This window comes from Morone saxatilis, unplaced genomic scaffold, assembly GCF_004916995.1.
Source record: "Morone saxatilis isolate NCDOM2014 unplaced genomic scaffold, NCSU_SB_2.0 Contig3, whole genome shotgun sequence".
NCBI classification, from domain to species: Eukaryota; Metazoa; Chordata; class Actinopteri; family Moronidae; genus Morone; species Morone saxatilis.
This window is the reverse complement of record NW_023339873.1, coordinates 13475655-13493841: the sequence shown is the minus strand read 5'-3', so window position 1 is coordinate 13493841 and position 18187 is coordinate 13475655. Positions and strand designations below refer to the sequence as shown.

The 18187-nt window shown below is 42.2% G+C and overlaps 3 protein-coding genes across 6 annotated transcripts in view; 1 reads left to right on the top strand and 2 right to left on the bottom strand.

Moving 5' to 3' along the window:
• ktn1 (kinectin 1) overlaps positions 1-5232 on the bottom strand; it is an 18618-nt gene extending 13386 nt beyond the window's left edge. For all 4 annotated transcript variants that reach the window (XM_035673590.1, XM_035673592.1, XM_035673593.1 and 1 more), the window contains exons 1-2: positions 5074-5232; positions 1-462 (exon numbers count right to left, since the gene is read on the bottom strand). In XM_035673590.1, the coding sequence (XP_035529483.1) occupies positions 1-461 (461 nt within the window). In that variant the 5' untranslated portion in view covers position 462; positions 5074-5232. The remainder of the gene's footprint in view (positions 463-5073) is intronic.
• Positions 5233-5643: 411 nt separating this feature from the next.
• msh4 (mutS homolog 4) lies at positions 5644-12816 on the bottom strand. The gene is made up of 20 exons (XM_035674732.1): positions 12265-12816; positions 11867-12022; positions 11623-11786; positions 11396-11506; positions 10728-10843; positions 10466-10639; positions 10195-10367; positions 10045-10112; positions 9775-9849; positions 9557-9621; positions 9297-9466; positions 9067-9203; positions 8818-8921; positions 8138-8262; positions 7197-7397; positions 6970-7088; positions 6747-6875; positions 6361-6535; positions 6185-6273; positions 5644-5932 (listed from the first exon to the last, which is right to left on the bottom strand). Exons 1-20 carry the CDS (start codon positions 12473-12475, stop codon positions 5735-5737), a joined length of 2760 nt encoding a protein of 919 aa, XP_035530625.1. The 5' UTR covers positions 12476-12816; the 3' UTR covers positions 5644-5734.
• A 1169-nt stretch (positions 12817-13985) lies between these two features.
• Positions 13986-15393, top strand: vcpkmt (valosin containing protein lysine (K) methyltransferase). Its single transcript, XM_035674731.1, has 5 exons — positions 13986-14258; positions 14458-14571; positions 14702-14774; positions 14872-14991; positions 15075-15393. Exons 1-5 carry the CDS (start codon positions 14002-14004, stop codon positions 15177-15179), a joined length of 669 nt encoding a protein of 222 aa, XP_035530624.1. The 5' UTR covers positions 13986-14001; the 3' UTR covers positions 15180-15393.
• Positions 15394-18187: the final 2794 nt, after the last annotated feature.

The window sequence follows — 18187 nt, the reverse complement described above, 5'->3', positions numbered from 1 at the left end:
GCAGCAGCAGCAGCAGCAGCTTTGGCAGCCTTTTTCTCCTTCTTCTTTCTCTCCCTCAGACCAGCAGGAGCCTCTGGTGACACGGATACAGGCACATAGGCAGTAGGTGTTAGTGGGGCAGGATCTGGTGTAACCACTGGCGCAGGTTCCTCCTCCACCTCCAGAGTGGAGCTGTTGGCACCGTCGGCTACGTCAAAATCACGAAGATCCTCTTCCGACTCCCCTCCACCTCCGCTACCTCCGCCGCTGGCACTCTCCTTCTTCTTGCTCTTCTTCTTTTCGTTCTTCTTACGGGTGTCTGGCCTGGATGGCGGCAGCTTGAGGTCACGTTTCTGCCTGGCCAGCACCTCATCGTAGGAGGTTTCCTTCATGAAGAGCCAGAAGAAGAGGAACATGAGGGCAATGACCAGGGAAGGGGCCAGGATGAGCAGGTACTGAGAGTCATAGATATCCACCGCCATTCTGGAGAGGAGAAAGACATGGAAAAATACGGGAGCATTTAACATCATGATATGTATCTGCCAATATTTCACACACAGACTGTATGTGTGACATTCAGGTAACAAGGTTTATACCAACAACACAACTGGTCATGGCTGCAAAGCAGGTGCTGGTACATCAATAGTGCAGAGAGGGCTCTTAGCGACACTTTGTCCTCTCTAGGTGATATGATCCAATTAGATAACACTACCCCAGCTACACAGCTTAACAGCCTCTCAACACCTTTATACAGGTTCATAGAGAATGAGGTATATCTACTTGAAACATGGTGGTAAGCATGGAAGGTTACTAAAGGACAATAAAAGCCACCAACTTCAGTCACATTGGCTTAAGAGGGGATAAAATAGGTCAAGAACATCAGAGAGACAACTAGGCTAAAAAGAAGATGGCTCACTCACTGTCTCATTTACTCACTTCCCTTCTTCAGCCCCCACAACGACGACACGGCGGTATTCTAAACTCATATCAGGATGGATTTGCAAGAGGCAAAAATACACCCACATGCAAGTGTCACCCCTGTGAGGTCTGCTGCAGCTGCGGTTTGGCCCCTGCCTACTTCAAGCCCAGGGAGAAGAGGTTTCTCTTCCATCGCAGGCAGAGTTTACAGAGTCAAGAGGTCCTGAGACTTCACCAGTTTAGTACATGCCAAAGATATTCTTAGGAACTATGTGTTGTCTCCCCAAGGCTATGCAGAGAGAGAACTGGGGTGGAATCAACGCAGATAAAGCAATAATAATTTGAGACGTAATGCTCGCTAGAAGCTAAACTGAAACCCTAAAACGAAACTGTAAGCAATATTGTGATTTTTCCGCATAAGTGACACTGAGGAAATGGTTGCAAATGGCTGTTAAGATGAGGTGGCCTTATTTGTCATAGCAACAGTTAGCAACAGTAACAGTTACTCATAGTTTAGACATATGAATATCAATCAATGCAGTTTCTCAGCCAAGTAAGCTGATTAGAAGAAATGTCCAACAACACTGGAAATTTTAACAAAACACTATCACAAAATATATATTTCTAGATATATTTTCAGCTGTTGGTGTAGGCAGTTTTCCCTGATTTTCCTCTTTTATGCTCTTATTTCTATCTTTTTTATATTAAATACATTTTTTAGCACATGTGTTTTTCCGTTTAATCAACTTGATTACATCCTAGATGGCACGTTTGATGTGACAATCACTGAGGCAGTGCTGCAATTTTGTCAATAATAGCGCTACCAATTCTGATAAAGTAAATACAATTCTTTCCAAACATAGGAAAGTATGTCTCGCAATACCTTGTGCAAACTTAAAAAACAGTAACAAGTTAAGCCCTGGCTGATGACAGCAGCATTGTGTTGTCATTCGACAATGAGCGACGTGACCTGGTGTGCAACACAATCCCATCCTACACCCAAGATCTGTGGCAGTAATATAGCGTAGGAGTCAGCGTCGTAGAGCAGACCTCTTTAGTAATTTGGATTAAGCAGATTACCCATGATAATACATTTAAGAATAACTTTCCACGGCAGGGCTTTCTGAGGACTGGCAGGCTTAGTCCTATAGTGTACCGCTGACCCTGTTTCAGTCGCACCTCCAAAACCTCCCAACACATATTCCACAACACGCACAAAAAGCACCAGGCCTGTTATAATGTTTAAACTGGTTTTTAAGTAGTCTCCATTGAATACCGATGCCTCTATATGACCTACAAACAAGAGTGAGAAGCTGACAATTTCTACATAGTTATTCTTAATGCCTGCCACCAGGTCGGAGTCGAGGCTCTGGAAACACTACTGCTTGTGTCCACAGGGGCCAACAGGATCAACACAAAATTAAAGTTCCTTGTAGCTGCTTTAATATTTGACTCGTTCTGAAAAATTATTTTGCCTTTCAAGCATTAAACTTTTCCTCCAAGCATAGAGCATAAAACAAAAAAAGTATGATATGAGTTTTTTGCTTAACCAATTTGTTAACAGTTTTCATTATATAACATATAAAGGCATGTTTGCCTTATACTTTATATTACTCCTATTATATTCCTATAATGTGTCTGACTCCAGACTCTCAGATAGGACTCACAGCTGAGGAAAAGGCACACATAAAAAAATTAGTTGCTGAACTATACCATCATCTGAACATATTAGCCTTTACTTTTCTTTTTGAAACCACAAACTAAGGCTAATAAGCAAGATACAAATAAAGCCTTTCAGTGGCCTGGAGATTATGCAAAATAAAATAAGACGAAGGACATAAAGAAGCCATAGTACAGAATGTACTAGATAAACACCACGGGTGAACTGGCTAACAAGGTTTTAACTCCTAACATTCAGTGGCTACAAATCAGGAAATTGTTTTTCATGTCACATTCATTGCATGTTCCAGGGCACTCCCACGTCAGAAAAAAACTAAAGTGTGAAATAAGTCTTAAAGCAACATTGGTTCCTGGCATATTAAGAATGGGTGGAGTAAGTGGTGTAAGAGTTTGAAGCCTGCTTGCTTTCTTTCAGTCCCAGGCCTCAGAGTGGAAGGTGCATGAGTTTCCTTATACAGCCCGAGCCTTGTACCAGCATCAAAATGAGCCCCGAGGACAAAGCCCTCTCGGGCTGTTGGCTCCCCGGAATCTAGCCACTTGGCTGTCCAGGCCTCCTGATTTGGCAGGCCTGGACATAGAGAGGGAACTCCTGATAAATATCAGGCCCCAAAAGCAGTGCAGACGGTACTTGAAAACCAGGCCATGCTGCACTCCACTCTTAGCATCTTTCAGATGGAAACAATTTCCTAAGAAGCACATCAATGACGGAGGAAAACACTAATGACCGAGCTCTTCAGGTGAACAATTTCTATATTCCACATCGAGCTCAAGTGTAATTTACAACAAATGTAACCAGTGTTTTCCTGGAGTGAGTGCTAGTGCTGGTGCTTGGCAAAATGGCTGAAAATGTTAGAATGATACAACATTTATATCAAGTGGTAAGATTTGTTTATAACTAACTGTATAAGCTATATAAGTGCAAAGGTTACTAAACTTGGAGATTGTTTGACAGCTGTGTGACACATTAACTTTAGAATTAAAAGCTATACTAGCAGTCTATTCCCTTGCATTACATTGGGACCACTTTCAGATTATAGAACTATTTACTCTCTAATGACGGTACCTGTTGTCCAGAAAGTTTCAGTGATTACACGTAATTAAAAATAATCTACTTTAGAGTGATAAGTAGGACAATTGGAAGAGGGTTGTGTCTGAATGGTTAAACTGTACTGATTACAAACTGATAATTCACCATTATCAGGCAATAAACTAACCAGAAAGTAGCAAAGTACAGAGTGGGGCATCCGACAATACTGGAAAACATTAACAAATAGGTTAAAAGAATGTATCAGTGCTCTTCCTAATCAGGTTGTAACAAGGGAACCTGAGACCACAGTACATACTGAATCAAGACACCCTAGATTAAAGCTTATCTACAGATAGACCTCCAGGAAAACTGTCAAAGATGCCACCAAGATAGAACTGACACAGAACCACAAGAGAGGGGGAAACTCAGGAATACATTAATGTACTATAAAGCCTTACTTTCTAAAAGTGGGGCCAGTTACAGTCATACATAATCATGTCTTCAGTCACCACCTCATTGCAAATGTAGTAGGGTTACAAACACATGTCGTTTTTATATACCAGAAATAAGTTACAACACATCGACTTGTCTTTAAAGGTGATATCCAGTAAGTCAGCTAACTATTTAACATGAGCAGCTGACTATGGTTGAGAACCAAATGTCCCAGCAGGCTAGGTCATGTCTGATCGTCGGCCTTGTTCAGACTACTGAACCAAGATACGCAATGGCAGCTGTTCTCACACCAAGAAATGACGATACAGCCAGCCTTGATGATACAGCCTGTAATCAAAGGAAAAGCAGAACTGATCCGGCGTCAATCGCTCTTGCTAACTCAGCTCATAAGCCACACGTTAAAATAAAATCAGCCATAAAACGAGAAAGAAGAGGGACACATGTCGACGTCCAGCTCACTTCACCAACATGACTAGCAAAAAGAAAGTGTTTATTTTAACAGTGGGGGCTCAGTAGTACCCTGACCGTGGCTACAAGTAGTTCCTTTAATAGTTAAATCCACACAAGAGGCTTGTCGCCACTGAAGTTGGCCCCACTGAGTGCTACAGCTCAGCTCTATGAATGAGCTAGCTAACAGTAACGCTAGCCAACTAACGTGAGGCAGGTACTAACTACCGTCGGCCGGCCAGTCCAATTATTAGTACAGAGGAAGTATTCATCGATAAAACTGACCGGCTAAAGTGCGAACAGGAACACCAAAGTTTGTTTCTGTTTCACCCTCAGCGCGTCTGGAGGCGTGGACCTCTGCCCCCACGGGCCTAGTGCTGCTGGTGACCCAGCCTCCCTCTCTCCTGAAATCTCTGACCCGGTCTGCTGCTTCAATCTTCCGATCCAGTCCTGAGGGCCGTTCCCAGGCCTGGGTAAAGAGCTTAGCTGCTCTAAGACCGGGGCTAGCGGCTTTTTTTTTGGACAAAAAATAAACATAGTATCGCCGAAAACAGCCGCTCACAGCATACCTGTAGCTTCAGTGTGCTGTTCCCTTAGCAAGTGGTGAAATGGCGTTGTTCTGCGTTGACTCTGGCAGACTCCTGACTTCCCGGGGCAGCTCCAGCCTGGCTTTCTTCTGCGCTATCCGTCAGACTATCTCCTGTTTCTGGTTCGCGGGGGCGGGTCATAGGCAGGCTGCTGGGGACGCTTGTTTTGCTACTCGCGGCACACCGTCCGGAGCCGTTATTAAATAAAGCGAGACGAGACAGTGCCCCGCCTTTTTGAGTCAGCCCTGCGACTTAAAACACTCGATCAACAAAAGCAAAGAGGGGAGTGGTCATTGCACTTCCCCCAAGTCCATAAGACACATGAGTACAAGAAGTACTTTCATATTTCTTTTAGGACTTCTTGTATATATGTGGTATTTATTATTTAAACACATTTATCTTATTTTCATTTCTAATGGTGTCAACAGAGTGTTTCTTCAGGGATTTATCACATATTTTGACTCATTATTTACATGACATTTCCAAAATTAAGATATTATGTTAACAAAAAACAATGAACACTGGAATTTAAAGAAATTAATTTATTGTCAAATAAGCTAAGCTAGAAATAACAATATGCCCAGTAAGGCCCATCAGACACTGATCAGTATATCACTGCCCCTCCCCACTAAGGCTGAGTCAGTCATTCCTCCTCTGTATCAATGGACGCTGGCTGCCCTGCTGCCTGCAGCTCTGCCTCATACTGCTTCTTCAGGCCCTTCAGATACATACGCAAGCTGTCTGGGTCCAGTCTGGAGTTCCTGGCAGCCTGGAGGAGGCGGGTAGCAAGGTGGTACACAGCTCTCTGCCTCTGTGTTTCTGGATCACTGTGATGTTTGGCCTAGAGCAATAATAAACCACACCATGGGTCTTGTCTTTTCATCCAGCACTTCTCTGATATAAACCAGGATTATTTATGGGACACAACAATATTTGTGCTATCTGTTATGAGAGGCAACGGCACATTTGACTCTCAGAGGGTCTAATATTGGTCTCTTGTAAACAAAGGTTTGTTTTACTGTTGCACACAATATGGGACTAGCTAAAATGTTCTGTTCTGACTAAAGCAAAATCTGATGTTTGTGAACCATACCAAAAGGTGCTGGCTAACTTTGGAGGCCATTTTCTTTGCCTCTTGGATTATGTTTGAAGGAAGTGCAGTCATTTCTGCTGCTCTCAGACCTAGAGGAGCAAAAACAAGCTCTGCAACAATTTTCATGTCCAATTTCAACAGGATTGTATTCACGTCAGATTCCACAGACTCCATACCATAGTGACTTTCTTCAGAGCATCCTCGATTCAGCAAGTATGTGTACACCACACCCTCAGCACCCGTGTCACCGCTGCGTGTGTGCTGAACCTCCATGTGCTGGTTCTCCACATTAGGATAAAGAGACTCTAGTTGGCACAGCTCAAGAAAGTGTGTGGCAAACAGGGTGAACGCCTGCAGAAAGGTAACAACACAGACCTTCAAGATTCAACCACTGGCAAATGTGCGCTGTTCTTGTATTTATTTTACTACTTTACTGTTGACCTAAGAGGTGTACCATAATTATAAGGTAAATGATTAATACAAAGCATAGGAATCTGATTAATCTGGTTTTCATTGAACAGAAAGGAGTGGCAGTGCAGGACTGTATTGGAGCATAGTCTACCTTGAGGCCAAGGAGCACCTCACAAACTGAGTGACAGATGCCGATGCCTTCCTCAGCACTGGTACCACGCCCCAACTCATCTATTATGATCAGGGACCTGTCACTTACGTTGTGGATTATGTAAGAGATCTTTGGGGAGAAAATATGCAGTCAATGACAGTTTAATGTTTGTTTTCCCCTCATAAATGTAGCCAATGAATGTGAGCATGTGTAATGGATATACCTCTTTCATTTCCAACATGAAGGTGGAAGAGTTAGTTTCAAAATCATCATCCACACCAATTCTGGTGAAAATCTGATCAGCAACACGAACAGAGGCATACTCCGCAGGGACAAAAGAGCCTGGAACAATAATGCAAGGGCTTAACTCGAAATATCAAGTCAAATCAAAACATAGCACTACGCAGCTTTGGACTCCAAATTCATGTGATGCTGAACAGTTTTGCTGACCTATCTGAGCCATGATCTGACACAGTGCCACCTGTTTGAGGTAGGTGGATTTGCCGCTCATGTTGGGCCCAGTGATGATGACAAAGTTGCTGCCCTCGGAGATGTAGCTATTGTTCGATACAGGCCGCTGTCCAGCCATTCGCTCCAGAATGGGGTGACGACCCTGCTTGATGGCCAGTGTGTCTGTGAACTCTGGGCGCACTGGCAGACACAGCAGAAAAAAACAACACTTAAAAATACCTCAGTTTGTTGGTATTTTGTTTGTATGGTAACTCACTTTTGTGCATTTCCATGGGATGACGCATTTAAATACAGCTACACTGTTTGAGTTTATTTGGCTATTTTGTTACAAACCTACATAGCCAGTAAACCGTCACTCAGTGATTACCAATACTGTGTACATTTCATACCAAAAGACAGGTATATGACTTTTAATTCAATTCTTATGTAATAAATTGCTGATAGGTGAACTGAAAGCTGTATTACAATGTAATTAAAAAACAGATTTCTGAGAGAAGCGTGTGCAGTGGTTATAGCCAGCTAGCTCCTCTGCTGGGGAGATTTGTCTCAGTAAATGCAGCGCACCCGTGCACACTTATGTAACAAGGGTAATCTGAGTACAAGCTGGCTGGGATATAAGGGGGCAGGCACTCAGCACATGTCTATGGAGCTACACTTTCAGACAGCTGAGGGCCAGCGCTCACCACCCACGTGGCTGACCAGGCTGCCGCTGCCCACGACCCTCGCAAGAAGGGAAAAAAAAAAAAAAGATGAGGCAAACAGAGCTGACAGCTCAGAGGGCCAGTTTCTTGCTGTGATGTGTGACGTTGGCTGGGTGCTGCCTTATGTCCATACAGCCCTCCCTCAGACAACATCAGACTTTTCTAGATTCATTTGACAGTCTGACATGAGATTATATATCAACCGGGATTCATACTTACCATAGTCTGAGATGGTGCATGCATTGGCCAGTGACAGCAACATGTCCAGCATGGATACAGCATCAGAGAGCTTGTAAAGGCAGTGAATGTGCTCATGGACAGTGCTCAGCAGTTGACATATCACCCTGTGTGGAGACAGGTTAGATGCTGCAAAGCACTGGAGGAAAAAAATATCTAACAAACAGCAACCTCTAGTGGACATGACGTAGCACAAAATAAATTGATCTAACTCAACTGTTAATGAGATGAAAACTTGCTTAGATAGAGAAATGTACAAACTTGCAGTGCCCCCCTTTTAATGAATGAGTTGACTAATTGGTTGTTAAAGTCTTTGTCAGCTAAGAAATTATTTTTGTGGCCTTTTATCTGGGAAAGTCATTACAGTAAAATAATAGTCACATCTCTGGTATCAAAACAATATTTTAAGATAAGCTTTGAAGGCACACTTTTGCATAATCATATTCATCTGTGGAATGAAAAGAATTCCAAAGAAACAATTCGACAGATTAAATCAACTAATTACCCAAAGAAATCCCATGATTACTCAGCAAAAACCCTCTTTAGTCAAGGACAGCCCTTGTACAAAGCAATCTTTTTTTCAGTATTCAGTACAGTGTGACTAAGTGCATAAAACACATTACTATGCATGTTTGTAAGTCATAGGATTGTGATTTCCTCACACATAGGACATGTGAAAGATCTCCCTCAGGGCCTCATCACAGCGGTCATTCATCTTCATCAGGTCTGCAGTAGTGAAGCCATAGTTGCTCCTGTGCTTGGTTACCTGAGGAGGAAGATGTTGAAACCCAGCTTTCATTTTAACTTTATTTCACTTCCTTCATTCACAGCTGATGTTGAGTTATCCTGTTTTCTTAATTAGTCTGATAGCTTGCAATGTTCTTACCAGCCCTGCCTTTAGTGGACAATACCTTGATAAACTCTGAGGGGAGTTTCCCTTCAGGCAAGGCCACTCCTTCAAGCCTCATCTGGATGAAGAAACCTCGAGCTGAGTTGAAGCTGGTACGCATTGGCAAACCATATTTTTCCCCCATCTGGTTGACTAGCCCTGTGAAACAGAATGCCACTCAGCTTTGGGGTATAAATATTTAATGCAAACATTGTAAACCGAAGTTATGAACTGAACAGCCAGAACAAACACCTGCAATGTCGTCCACTATCTCGGTGTAAGCCCTGCGTGCAATGTCGAGGAACTCGTTGATGTTGGGGCGGACAGCATAACACTTCTGGGTGCGCATGTTGAGACTCCCCTTCAGGTAGGTGGTGTCATCATTAATCACTGTCTTGATCTGCTCGAGGATCATGTCAAACCTGAGGGGGACACAAATATATACTGTACAGTGGAAGAAGTCTGTAGACAGCACACAATAGTACATCTTACACAAGCACAAGGCTTAGTACCTGTTGTCTTCCAGTGAGGTGCTGTAGGCCTTGAGCAGAGCTGTCTTGCAGTTCTTCAACACCATCTGTTCATAAAGTATAATGTTTAAATGATTTACTGTTTGACTTGTAACTAAATAGCAATACTTTTTTGTGGGGTTAAAAGCTTAATTATAATTCCAACACAAAAGTTGTAGGATTAATTTAAACTCATTTTATGTATATAAACGAACACAGACCCTTAAGCGTGGCACCAGATCCAATGTGTGTTTCAGTTGAATGACATGTGTAATTTTTGCTTCAGCAACTTGAACCTGTAGAAACACAGTAACAGTACTGAAAACGGCATGAAAAGAGAAAGACAGACCAACATTTCACATGTGCATGTGCAATTTCTGGCATTTAGTTAAGCATTTTAAAACACACACATGAATCCACTTCATGACAAGACATTCCATTGCAGTGTAACCTTCCAATACAATCATGGGCAATGAAAGTACTGTACGTACTGTTTCTTGTTTTGGGATTTGGACCAGAACAGAGAGCAGCTGGTCAATGTCAAGGAAGTGGCCTATGGCTGAAGAGTGCAAAAGAACATATATTCAATTACTGTGCTACACTCTCAGTATAATATTTAACATGTGTTTCTTGTTGCTGACCATTCTTCAGGCCAAAGAAGAGCTCCTCATCCTGCAGCAGCTCTTGTATGGTGTCCAAGCGTATGTTAATGGTATCCACATCAAGCAGAGGCTCCAGAATATTGGAACGCAACCTTCTAGCACCACCAGGTGTTTTAGTGTGGTTGAGTACACCTAAAAGACTATGTTCGCTCCTATACTCACATAAGCAGAGACAGACAGACTTAATACCTGTGATTATACAAGCACTACAACATACAAAGATATTGCTATCATAGTCTGGCCCTCTTACCTGTGGTCTCTATTATTGACCACCAACTCCAAGTTAGAAGCAGATGCTGAGTCAATCATTGCCGTCTGTTCGCTCCCTTTAAAGCTCACTTTGAGAGACTTGGCAGCATAGACAGAGTTCTGGATGAACTCTAAATATTTCAGCAAAGCAGCTGCCGCTGCTAGGCAATAGTACCTGAACAAATCACGACATTTGGTGATAAAAAAAAACTATAGTGTTATAGTAAAGCAATTTCTATACATTATTGTACTCAGTGGCGTACTTAGCTTGCACTTCCATGATGACAGTGCCAAATTCTGGAGCACACAGCTGCTGAATGTACTCCAGTCCTTTCCTCTCATTAAAGTACTTCCTTTGGATAGCAGTGAAAGCTACTCCCTGACCAATAATAATAAAATGCACATATTACTTCACTCTAATAGTTAACAAGAACACAGTGTGCCATAGGTGAGACACCACATATAAAGTTCACAGTAGTGCTAACCAAGAGTGAATGAATCAGCTACTTTTGCTTTTAAAGGTCCAGTGTGTAGGATTTAGAGGCATCTAGCAGTGTAGTTGCAGATCGCAGTTCACTTGCTTCACCGTCCCCTTCCAAGCATGAGGTAGAAACTACGGGGCTGCAGAACACACAAATCTAGAGACAGTTTTGGGTTTATCTGTCCTGAGCTACTGTAGAAAATGGCAGTTCAACATGGTGGTTCCCACTGGAGGCGACCCGCAGTGTGTGTAAATACAAATGGCTCTTTCTAAAGTAACAAAAACACAACAGTTTTTATTTTCAGGTGATATAATGTACACTAATGAAAACATACCAATATAATTTCTGCCAATAGGACCTCCTAAATGTTACACACTGGACCTTTGAAAGTGGTTATTTGTTTGTATGCTTTGTGTGTTTTACTTATAACATCTATTCTGCATTGGTACCGGGAAGTTCTCTGTGATGAGGTTGAACAGTTTTGTCCCTTTCCCCTTCTCACTGGACGTGTCTGGCATCAGTATTTCCAGCGGCACCAAGATATGAATCTTGGTTATGACCTTAAGAACAATAATACATGACTGAGACAGAAGTTCCCACTATTTGAGAGCTATTTGGCTATGATTAACAGTCAATCAAGCATGAAGTTTATAGCTTTAGACAATGTGTGGGTTACCTTGGCATATGTCCCAGTGTCTGCAAACTGAGAGAGTACAAGCTCTGGACATTTCAAGTTGAGACTAGCCATGCCAATTTCTCCCCTGGCCAAACCGCGGCCTTCAACAACTGCCACAATCACAGAGGCACCGGAGGTTGTGGTCGCAGAGGAGCAACTTGTTGCTGCAAAAACAGAGAAATCAGAATGAGAAACACAGCTTCAGCCATGTTGAAACCCACTGGAACAGTTAGGGCTGGAGTACCGGTGTGATCAGTCAGCGGTGTCCGTGCAGGATGTGACCCCACAGTTCTCCTGAGTACTGGTGTTCCTCCATGGCTGCGGATGGAGGAGCTGTCTGAAGTAGTCATGAGGAGTGATGTATTTGTCCTGCCCAACCTGACGCTGTGATGGAGCGGAGCTATGTCAAGACAAAATATGAAGAGACGGTCTGTGTCAGGAGACAAGGTTTAAAGTCTTACAAATGTTCCACTATTGAAATAGACAATTTAATATTGAAAATGTTATTTTTGTAACTTCATTGTGTGTGGTTCCACCATTGACTGTAAACATAAGGGCCCCACCTTATACATACTATCAATGGGCCCCACCCTTGCTGGAGAAGGTCAAAGATACTAAACTATCAGCTATCCCTAAGATTACCTGAGGCCACTGGGGGATGTGGTGGACCGTGGCTGGAGCTCGTACTGCCTTCATCTAAACTTTGGTAGGATGAACTGGAGGAAGCTGATGCGGGGCCGTACGAGGTAGTTTCATTGGGTCCGCTCCTGTCCACTGGGGACACCCCCCACAGCTGTCCGCCTTCTGGGCTGTCACCGCCGGTTGTTACCTCCTCCGTGCTGCTGCGGAACATTTTAAAACCTCGCAAAGGCAGGTTAATGGACGTATATTACCGAACTTATGTGTCCATGTGTAAAAGTCAGTGAATGTGTTAGTTAAAGCTGAAAAGGGCCTCTGTGAGTCACACGGGAAGCTAGCTACAGAAAACCGCCACACACAACGAGTGACATTTGCGCGCGACTATGAGAACGTCGATCCTTACGTCCGCAGCTATCATCTGCGCATGTCTGTCACACTTTTGTGTGTTAATAGATTGGGTTTATAGTCGTAGTCGTTAATAAGATAACAATTGTGGTTCCTAGCAGAAAACTAGAGGTGCTGGGCGATAAATGGTGGGTAGATTTATTGATTGATTGATTCTGGGCCCCCAACAACCCCCTTTGTCTATGGTGCATGTAAGTTATCCCTCTTCCTCAAGTAGGGAGCTGCACCTTACTGCTCATTTCGAAAATCTTGGAGATCCTACATAACAATATAAAAGGTAAAAAATTAAAATTAAAAAAAAGGACACAAAAAAGATATTTAGATAACATAATTGCTAAAGAGTAAAGGTGTGTATGTGCCCTTTCCATAGATAATGAGCTTATATGCTTCATAAAAAAATAAGCTTTACGCCTGAATAACATAATGTCAGACTAGTCTCAGGAGTCTCATATTAATAGCCACATGTTAACCTTGGTTTTTTTTCCAGATTGGATGAAATAAAAAACCTTTTACTGGTGATAAATGCTTTAAGGAGGCACATAGACAGAGACAGGGAATTGTTGAACAGGATAATGACTACAGTGGAAATGTGTGTGTAGTGTATGATTCAATTTGGATGATTGATCTAGTTACCTTTTGGGATGTATGAATAGACAAAATAATGGAATAGCTTTAACGGTAGGTAGATTTATGAAGCAACCCTCAAACCACCAATAAAACTGTATCAGTTTGCATAATGCAATGCTTATGTCACACAGAAATATACAATATCCAGTCAAATAACAATTGACCAAAGGCTAAACTAATTGAATGCACTGAAAGTATCCTCAGTAAAACAATTGCCACGTTTTTTTTGTGATTGTTTAGATGTCTTTATTAGTTGTAGTTGCCAGTACAACATCATATTAGAATGCTATGCTATTTAAAATTGTATTGTAGAAGCTACCATAAGGATTGAGGCCTTACTTGCTTTGCTCCTTTACTTTCATCTGTCAAGGAAAACATTTAACCTAGAGTTTGTTTTGTCCAGAAGAGGAACTAGAGTATAAGCATCGTGTTTTATTCTGAAGATATCCCAAGTGTAGCCTCTGGCAGACTTTTTTCTGAAAATACTTGTATAATTGTTATAATAATTGTTATTTGACAAAAAAAAGAAACTGTATCAATTTATATCTAAATACTGTTTTGCAGTACAGCTAAAAGCCTGGTCATGTCTTTTACAGAATGAATAACTGAATTCTTAAATATTATTATTTGCAAGTTTTCTACTCAATCTGTCTTTTATTCTGGAAAACCCATCCCGGAAGTTGTCTCCTTGTTCCTGCGGCGGCCAACATGGCGGCCGACGCTGATGACAGTCGTTATTTTGTGAGAGAAATTGAAAAAAACGACGGTTGTACCTTAAAAGTGAAACAGTGCTATCTGGGAGATGTTGGCTGTGTTGTCTGGGACGCAGCCATCGTCCTAGCAAAATATTTAGAGACGAAACAGTTTTATGATCCGTCCTCGGGGGTGAACGTGTGGGCGGGCAGCAGTGTGCTGGAGTTGGGAGCTGGGACGGGAGTTGTTGGTCTCATGGCAGCAACACTGGGGTGAGATCACTGGTTAGTTTGTCACATATTACTCTGGCTTTTAAACACTAAAATACATGTTCTTGTGTCACCAAACGGGTTCCAGTTTAACGACTGGTTCGCTTGTACTCCCTTGCTATGCAGTGGCTGGCATTGACACCCTTTTATTGATTAAAACTAAAAACATAACGCTAAAAATACGTGTTATTCAATCCCATAGAGCTCAAGTTACTGTGACAGACCTGGAGGACTTGCAGACCCTCCTGTTGGTCAACGTCCAGGACAACCGGGCACTTATCAGTAGTGGCTCAATTACTGTCAAGGTACTGAAATGGTTTGTACTTATATTTTGTTTTTTACACAGGCTATTATTTGATTGGATTATCATATATCCAAGCTGCATGTTCAAGGTATTTTAAGACATGTCCAAATGCTAACAATTTGATTTTCTTCTCTCCTTAAAGGGGTGAAGATGTGTCTGAGTTCATGCCTCACCCAGATTATGTCCTTATGGCAGACTGCATCTATTATGAGCAGGTAATTTACTATAGTGCTCTGCTTAGGCCTTTCAGTATAAACATGACCGTTTGCAAGAATTGACTTGACCTTTTGTGACTTATTTCTTTTCCCACAGTCTATTGTTCCACTGGTGGAGAGCTTGAAGCTGCTCGCTGGACCGGAGACCTGCATTATTTGCTGCTATGAGCAACGCACCGAGGGCGTCAACCCAAAAGTGGAACAGCAGTTTTTTGAAGTAAGAACCCAACTGTACGTCCCATTTGTAAATGCTAAAAAAACAACAAACAGTGAGTCATGGTGGTCTACTGTGTCTTTTAGTTGCTGCAACAAAACTTCAGCTGTGAGGAGATCCCTTCAGACAAGCAAGACCCAGAGTTCAGTAGTCCAGACATCCACATCCTGCATATTCGAAAAAAAGTCTGAGTTTGTGTCATGCAGTTGTAATCAGAGTTCCACCCTTATGTCGCATGAAAATCGGACTGTGAAATAGAAAATGTAAAGTCAGTACCTGTATGTGTGGAATATCCATGTATCTTCGTTTCTGCACTTTTTAAACCCTTTTTTTATGAAAAATATTTTCTCACACAACATTGTCCTGGTGTGTGTGATTGGAGTATAAAAATATTTAAAAAGTGAACCTGTGTGTGTGTCTTGTTTTTTTAAATGCACTATAAATCAAGATTAGTTAATATCAGCAGTTTAATTCACTGTGTAATTGTAGGGCTGGGAAGGTAGATGGCAGACAAGCGCAAGCACAGGCATGACAGACTGCTTATCTTCAACAACACTGGTTGACAAACAGACGAGGGAAGGGACTGAACCATTATGTACATTTGGATGTTGGAGTTTGATGATTTGCCTTGCAAATGTTTGTGTTTGTATGCAAAACACTGAAAGTTTTGAGCTCAGAAAGCTGCAAGAAACATGAGACTTACTTTTACTTTTGCTTTTGCTCATGAGAACTGCCCTATTTTCTGCGATGCATGATTACACAGAGTGTGGTTAGTTGTTGCACAAGGGTAATACGTGCAATCATACAGGTAGGTCAAAATTTTTGAACGTGTATTTCCTGAGACCCTCCCACAGAACTGAGCACCTATTGATGGCCATAAGTAGCTGTCAAGAGTGGTTTTTACAGTTTAAGTAATTTATAGGCTTTATTTTAAATTGTGAATGAATGTAAATTCAGTCATTTCCCATTTAGAGCAGTAGGGGGCAATAGTTACTTAAAATCCCCAACAAAACATTCTACATTAGTAGAATTTGAGAGAGGTGGGGAAATAAATCAGTACAAAATTATTTTTAAGTCACATGTTTTATCTTTATGTAGCTTGCCCAGTTTTTAAAACAGAAGCCAACATAGTGTATGTCAGCTCCCCTGAAAGCTTTTACCCTCCATGCGAGGGGAATTCCACACCAAGCCCCAGATTAGCAGGAAGATTACGGCTCTTTTTCAAGCATAAACCATGAAGTACGCCCCGTACTCCCACAGGCATGCAGGGGCCCCTCACAGCCTTTCATGCTGCTCTCTGTTTACACAGTGGAGCTGTAGTGTAATGAGCAGGGTGGCCTCCAACGCTCAAACCAAATAAAAATGTTAATGCTCAAATTGACAGGGTGGGGTTTACGCCGAAGGTCCCATTAAGAAATCAGATCACTTTATAGAATAATACAATGAACCAAGTATGATTATACAATAATAAGAGGCTCCTCATGCTCATCTTTGTATTTCTCTTTTGGGATCCAGGAGTGCAAAGCTAACCTGTTTTCCTGAAATTCGCTGATACTGTAAGGCAGGAACATCTGTGATGGCACAGTGCCTAAGACCCGTGAATATTCCCAAATGTAATGGTGAGATAAGAATAATACAGTTTTCAGCAGATGTTTTAGCTTTGTGTAGTGAGCGAGTTAATTCACACTAAATCACCACTTAGATACACTGTTAACAACTGTTTGTGCTCTTCTGAAAACGCACATACATGTAAAAACCCAACCCTTCCTGTTCCAAGTAATAATTCTTTATTAACCAGTAACCCAGCTGTTATTGCGCAATGATTAAAATGTGTTTACGATGGAGAAAAACGGAGGTGTGGTTGGGTTGAATCATAGTTTGACAATTTGACCTCTGAATCCCTATAGGCCTGGTCGATGATACAGGCCCATCACAAGAGGAATAGAGTGAGATTAATTGCCTCTTATTTTTTTTTACAGTGACTATAAATTACTACAGCGGATCATTTCAGTTAATCACTCCCTGTGGCCCTCTTCTGCCCTCACATTTTTGCTTGGGGCAGCTGGACTGCTACAATCAGAATCAGGCTACTATTGAGGTCTCCTTTGGCTTTGACCAGGGTATGTTCAGCTAATTAATTTGACTCACAGCTGGTATTAAGTCCAGGTCCCCGCAGTGCGCCGGGGACAGGACCCGGAGGGGTTATTGGGAAGATTAGAGGGGTAGAGGGGAGCTTCACTATTCTGTGTCAACATTTCATCCCCCTGCCCACCCATAGCTCTCCCTTCAAATCATTTAGAATCTATTTTCCAGTCTCTCTAGTGTTCTCTCCTCCTCAAATGTTAACCGAAAATGATTAAAATAATGTAGTTAGAGTCTTCTTGTGGTTGGCTAATTAGGCTGGCACTACAGGGGAATACAGGGAGGCTCACAGTAAATGAGGACAGCCCACAGTGAAGCAGTGGTGTCTCTAATGTGTTGGTATCATATACACATTACATTTGATTCTGGTGACCGTACACTTATTATTGAACATGTGGACTATAGGCTGCATGCACCAGGACAGAATGGGGGCATTTTCTGCCAACAGATGGTGCTATTAGAAGAAATAACTCTTACCTGTGTGAAAAACCTGCAGTAAGAACAACACACTCCTGATAAATAGCTGAATAGGCCGCACTGTGTGGCTGCTTTAACACTGTCATGTCATTAATCATGGCATGATGATGCAATTCGTTGTGGCTATTTTGTCTTTTTGTCTGAGATTAGCTTCCTGTTACTGAGGTTCACGGGCAATTCAATTTCAGGTCTATTTCCTCTTTTTACATAGTGAGAAATATCTGCATGGACTCCGTAATCCACATGCATCCTCTCTGATTGTTTTATAACAAGAAGACATGAGGGCGCAGCACAGCGCCCCTCCAAACCAGATGGGTGGAGGAGAGTCTGACTCCATGCAACCCATGTGGCGCGCTCCACTCTGCTGCATCACAGCCAAGTGACACAGAAGATCCTTTGTGTCACCATCATCACGCTGCCTGGAGCCAAGAGACACTGTTCCAGAAAGGAAGACTCATTTTCTCACTATCAGGGAGTGGCTCAAGAATAGACATCAAACTGGGCTGATTAAAAATAGAAGAAGGCTGCATAAATGTGTGACTCCTCTGATCCTGTAAATGTGACCCCCCCCCCCCCCCCC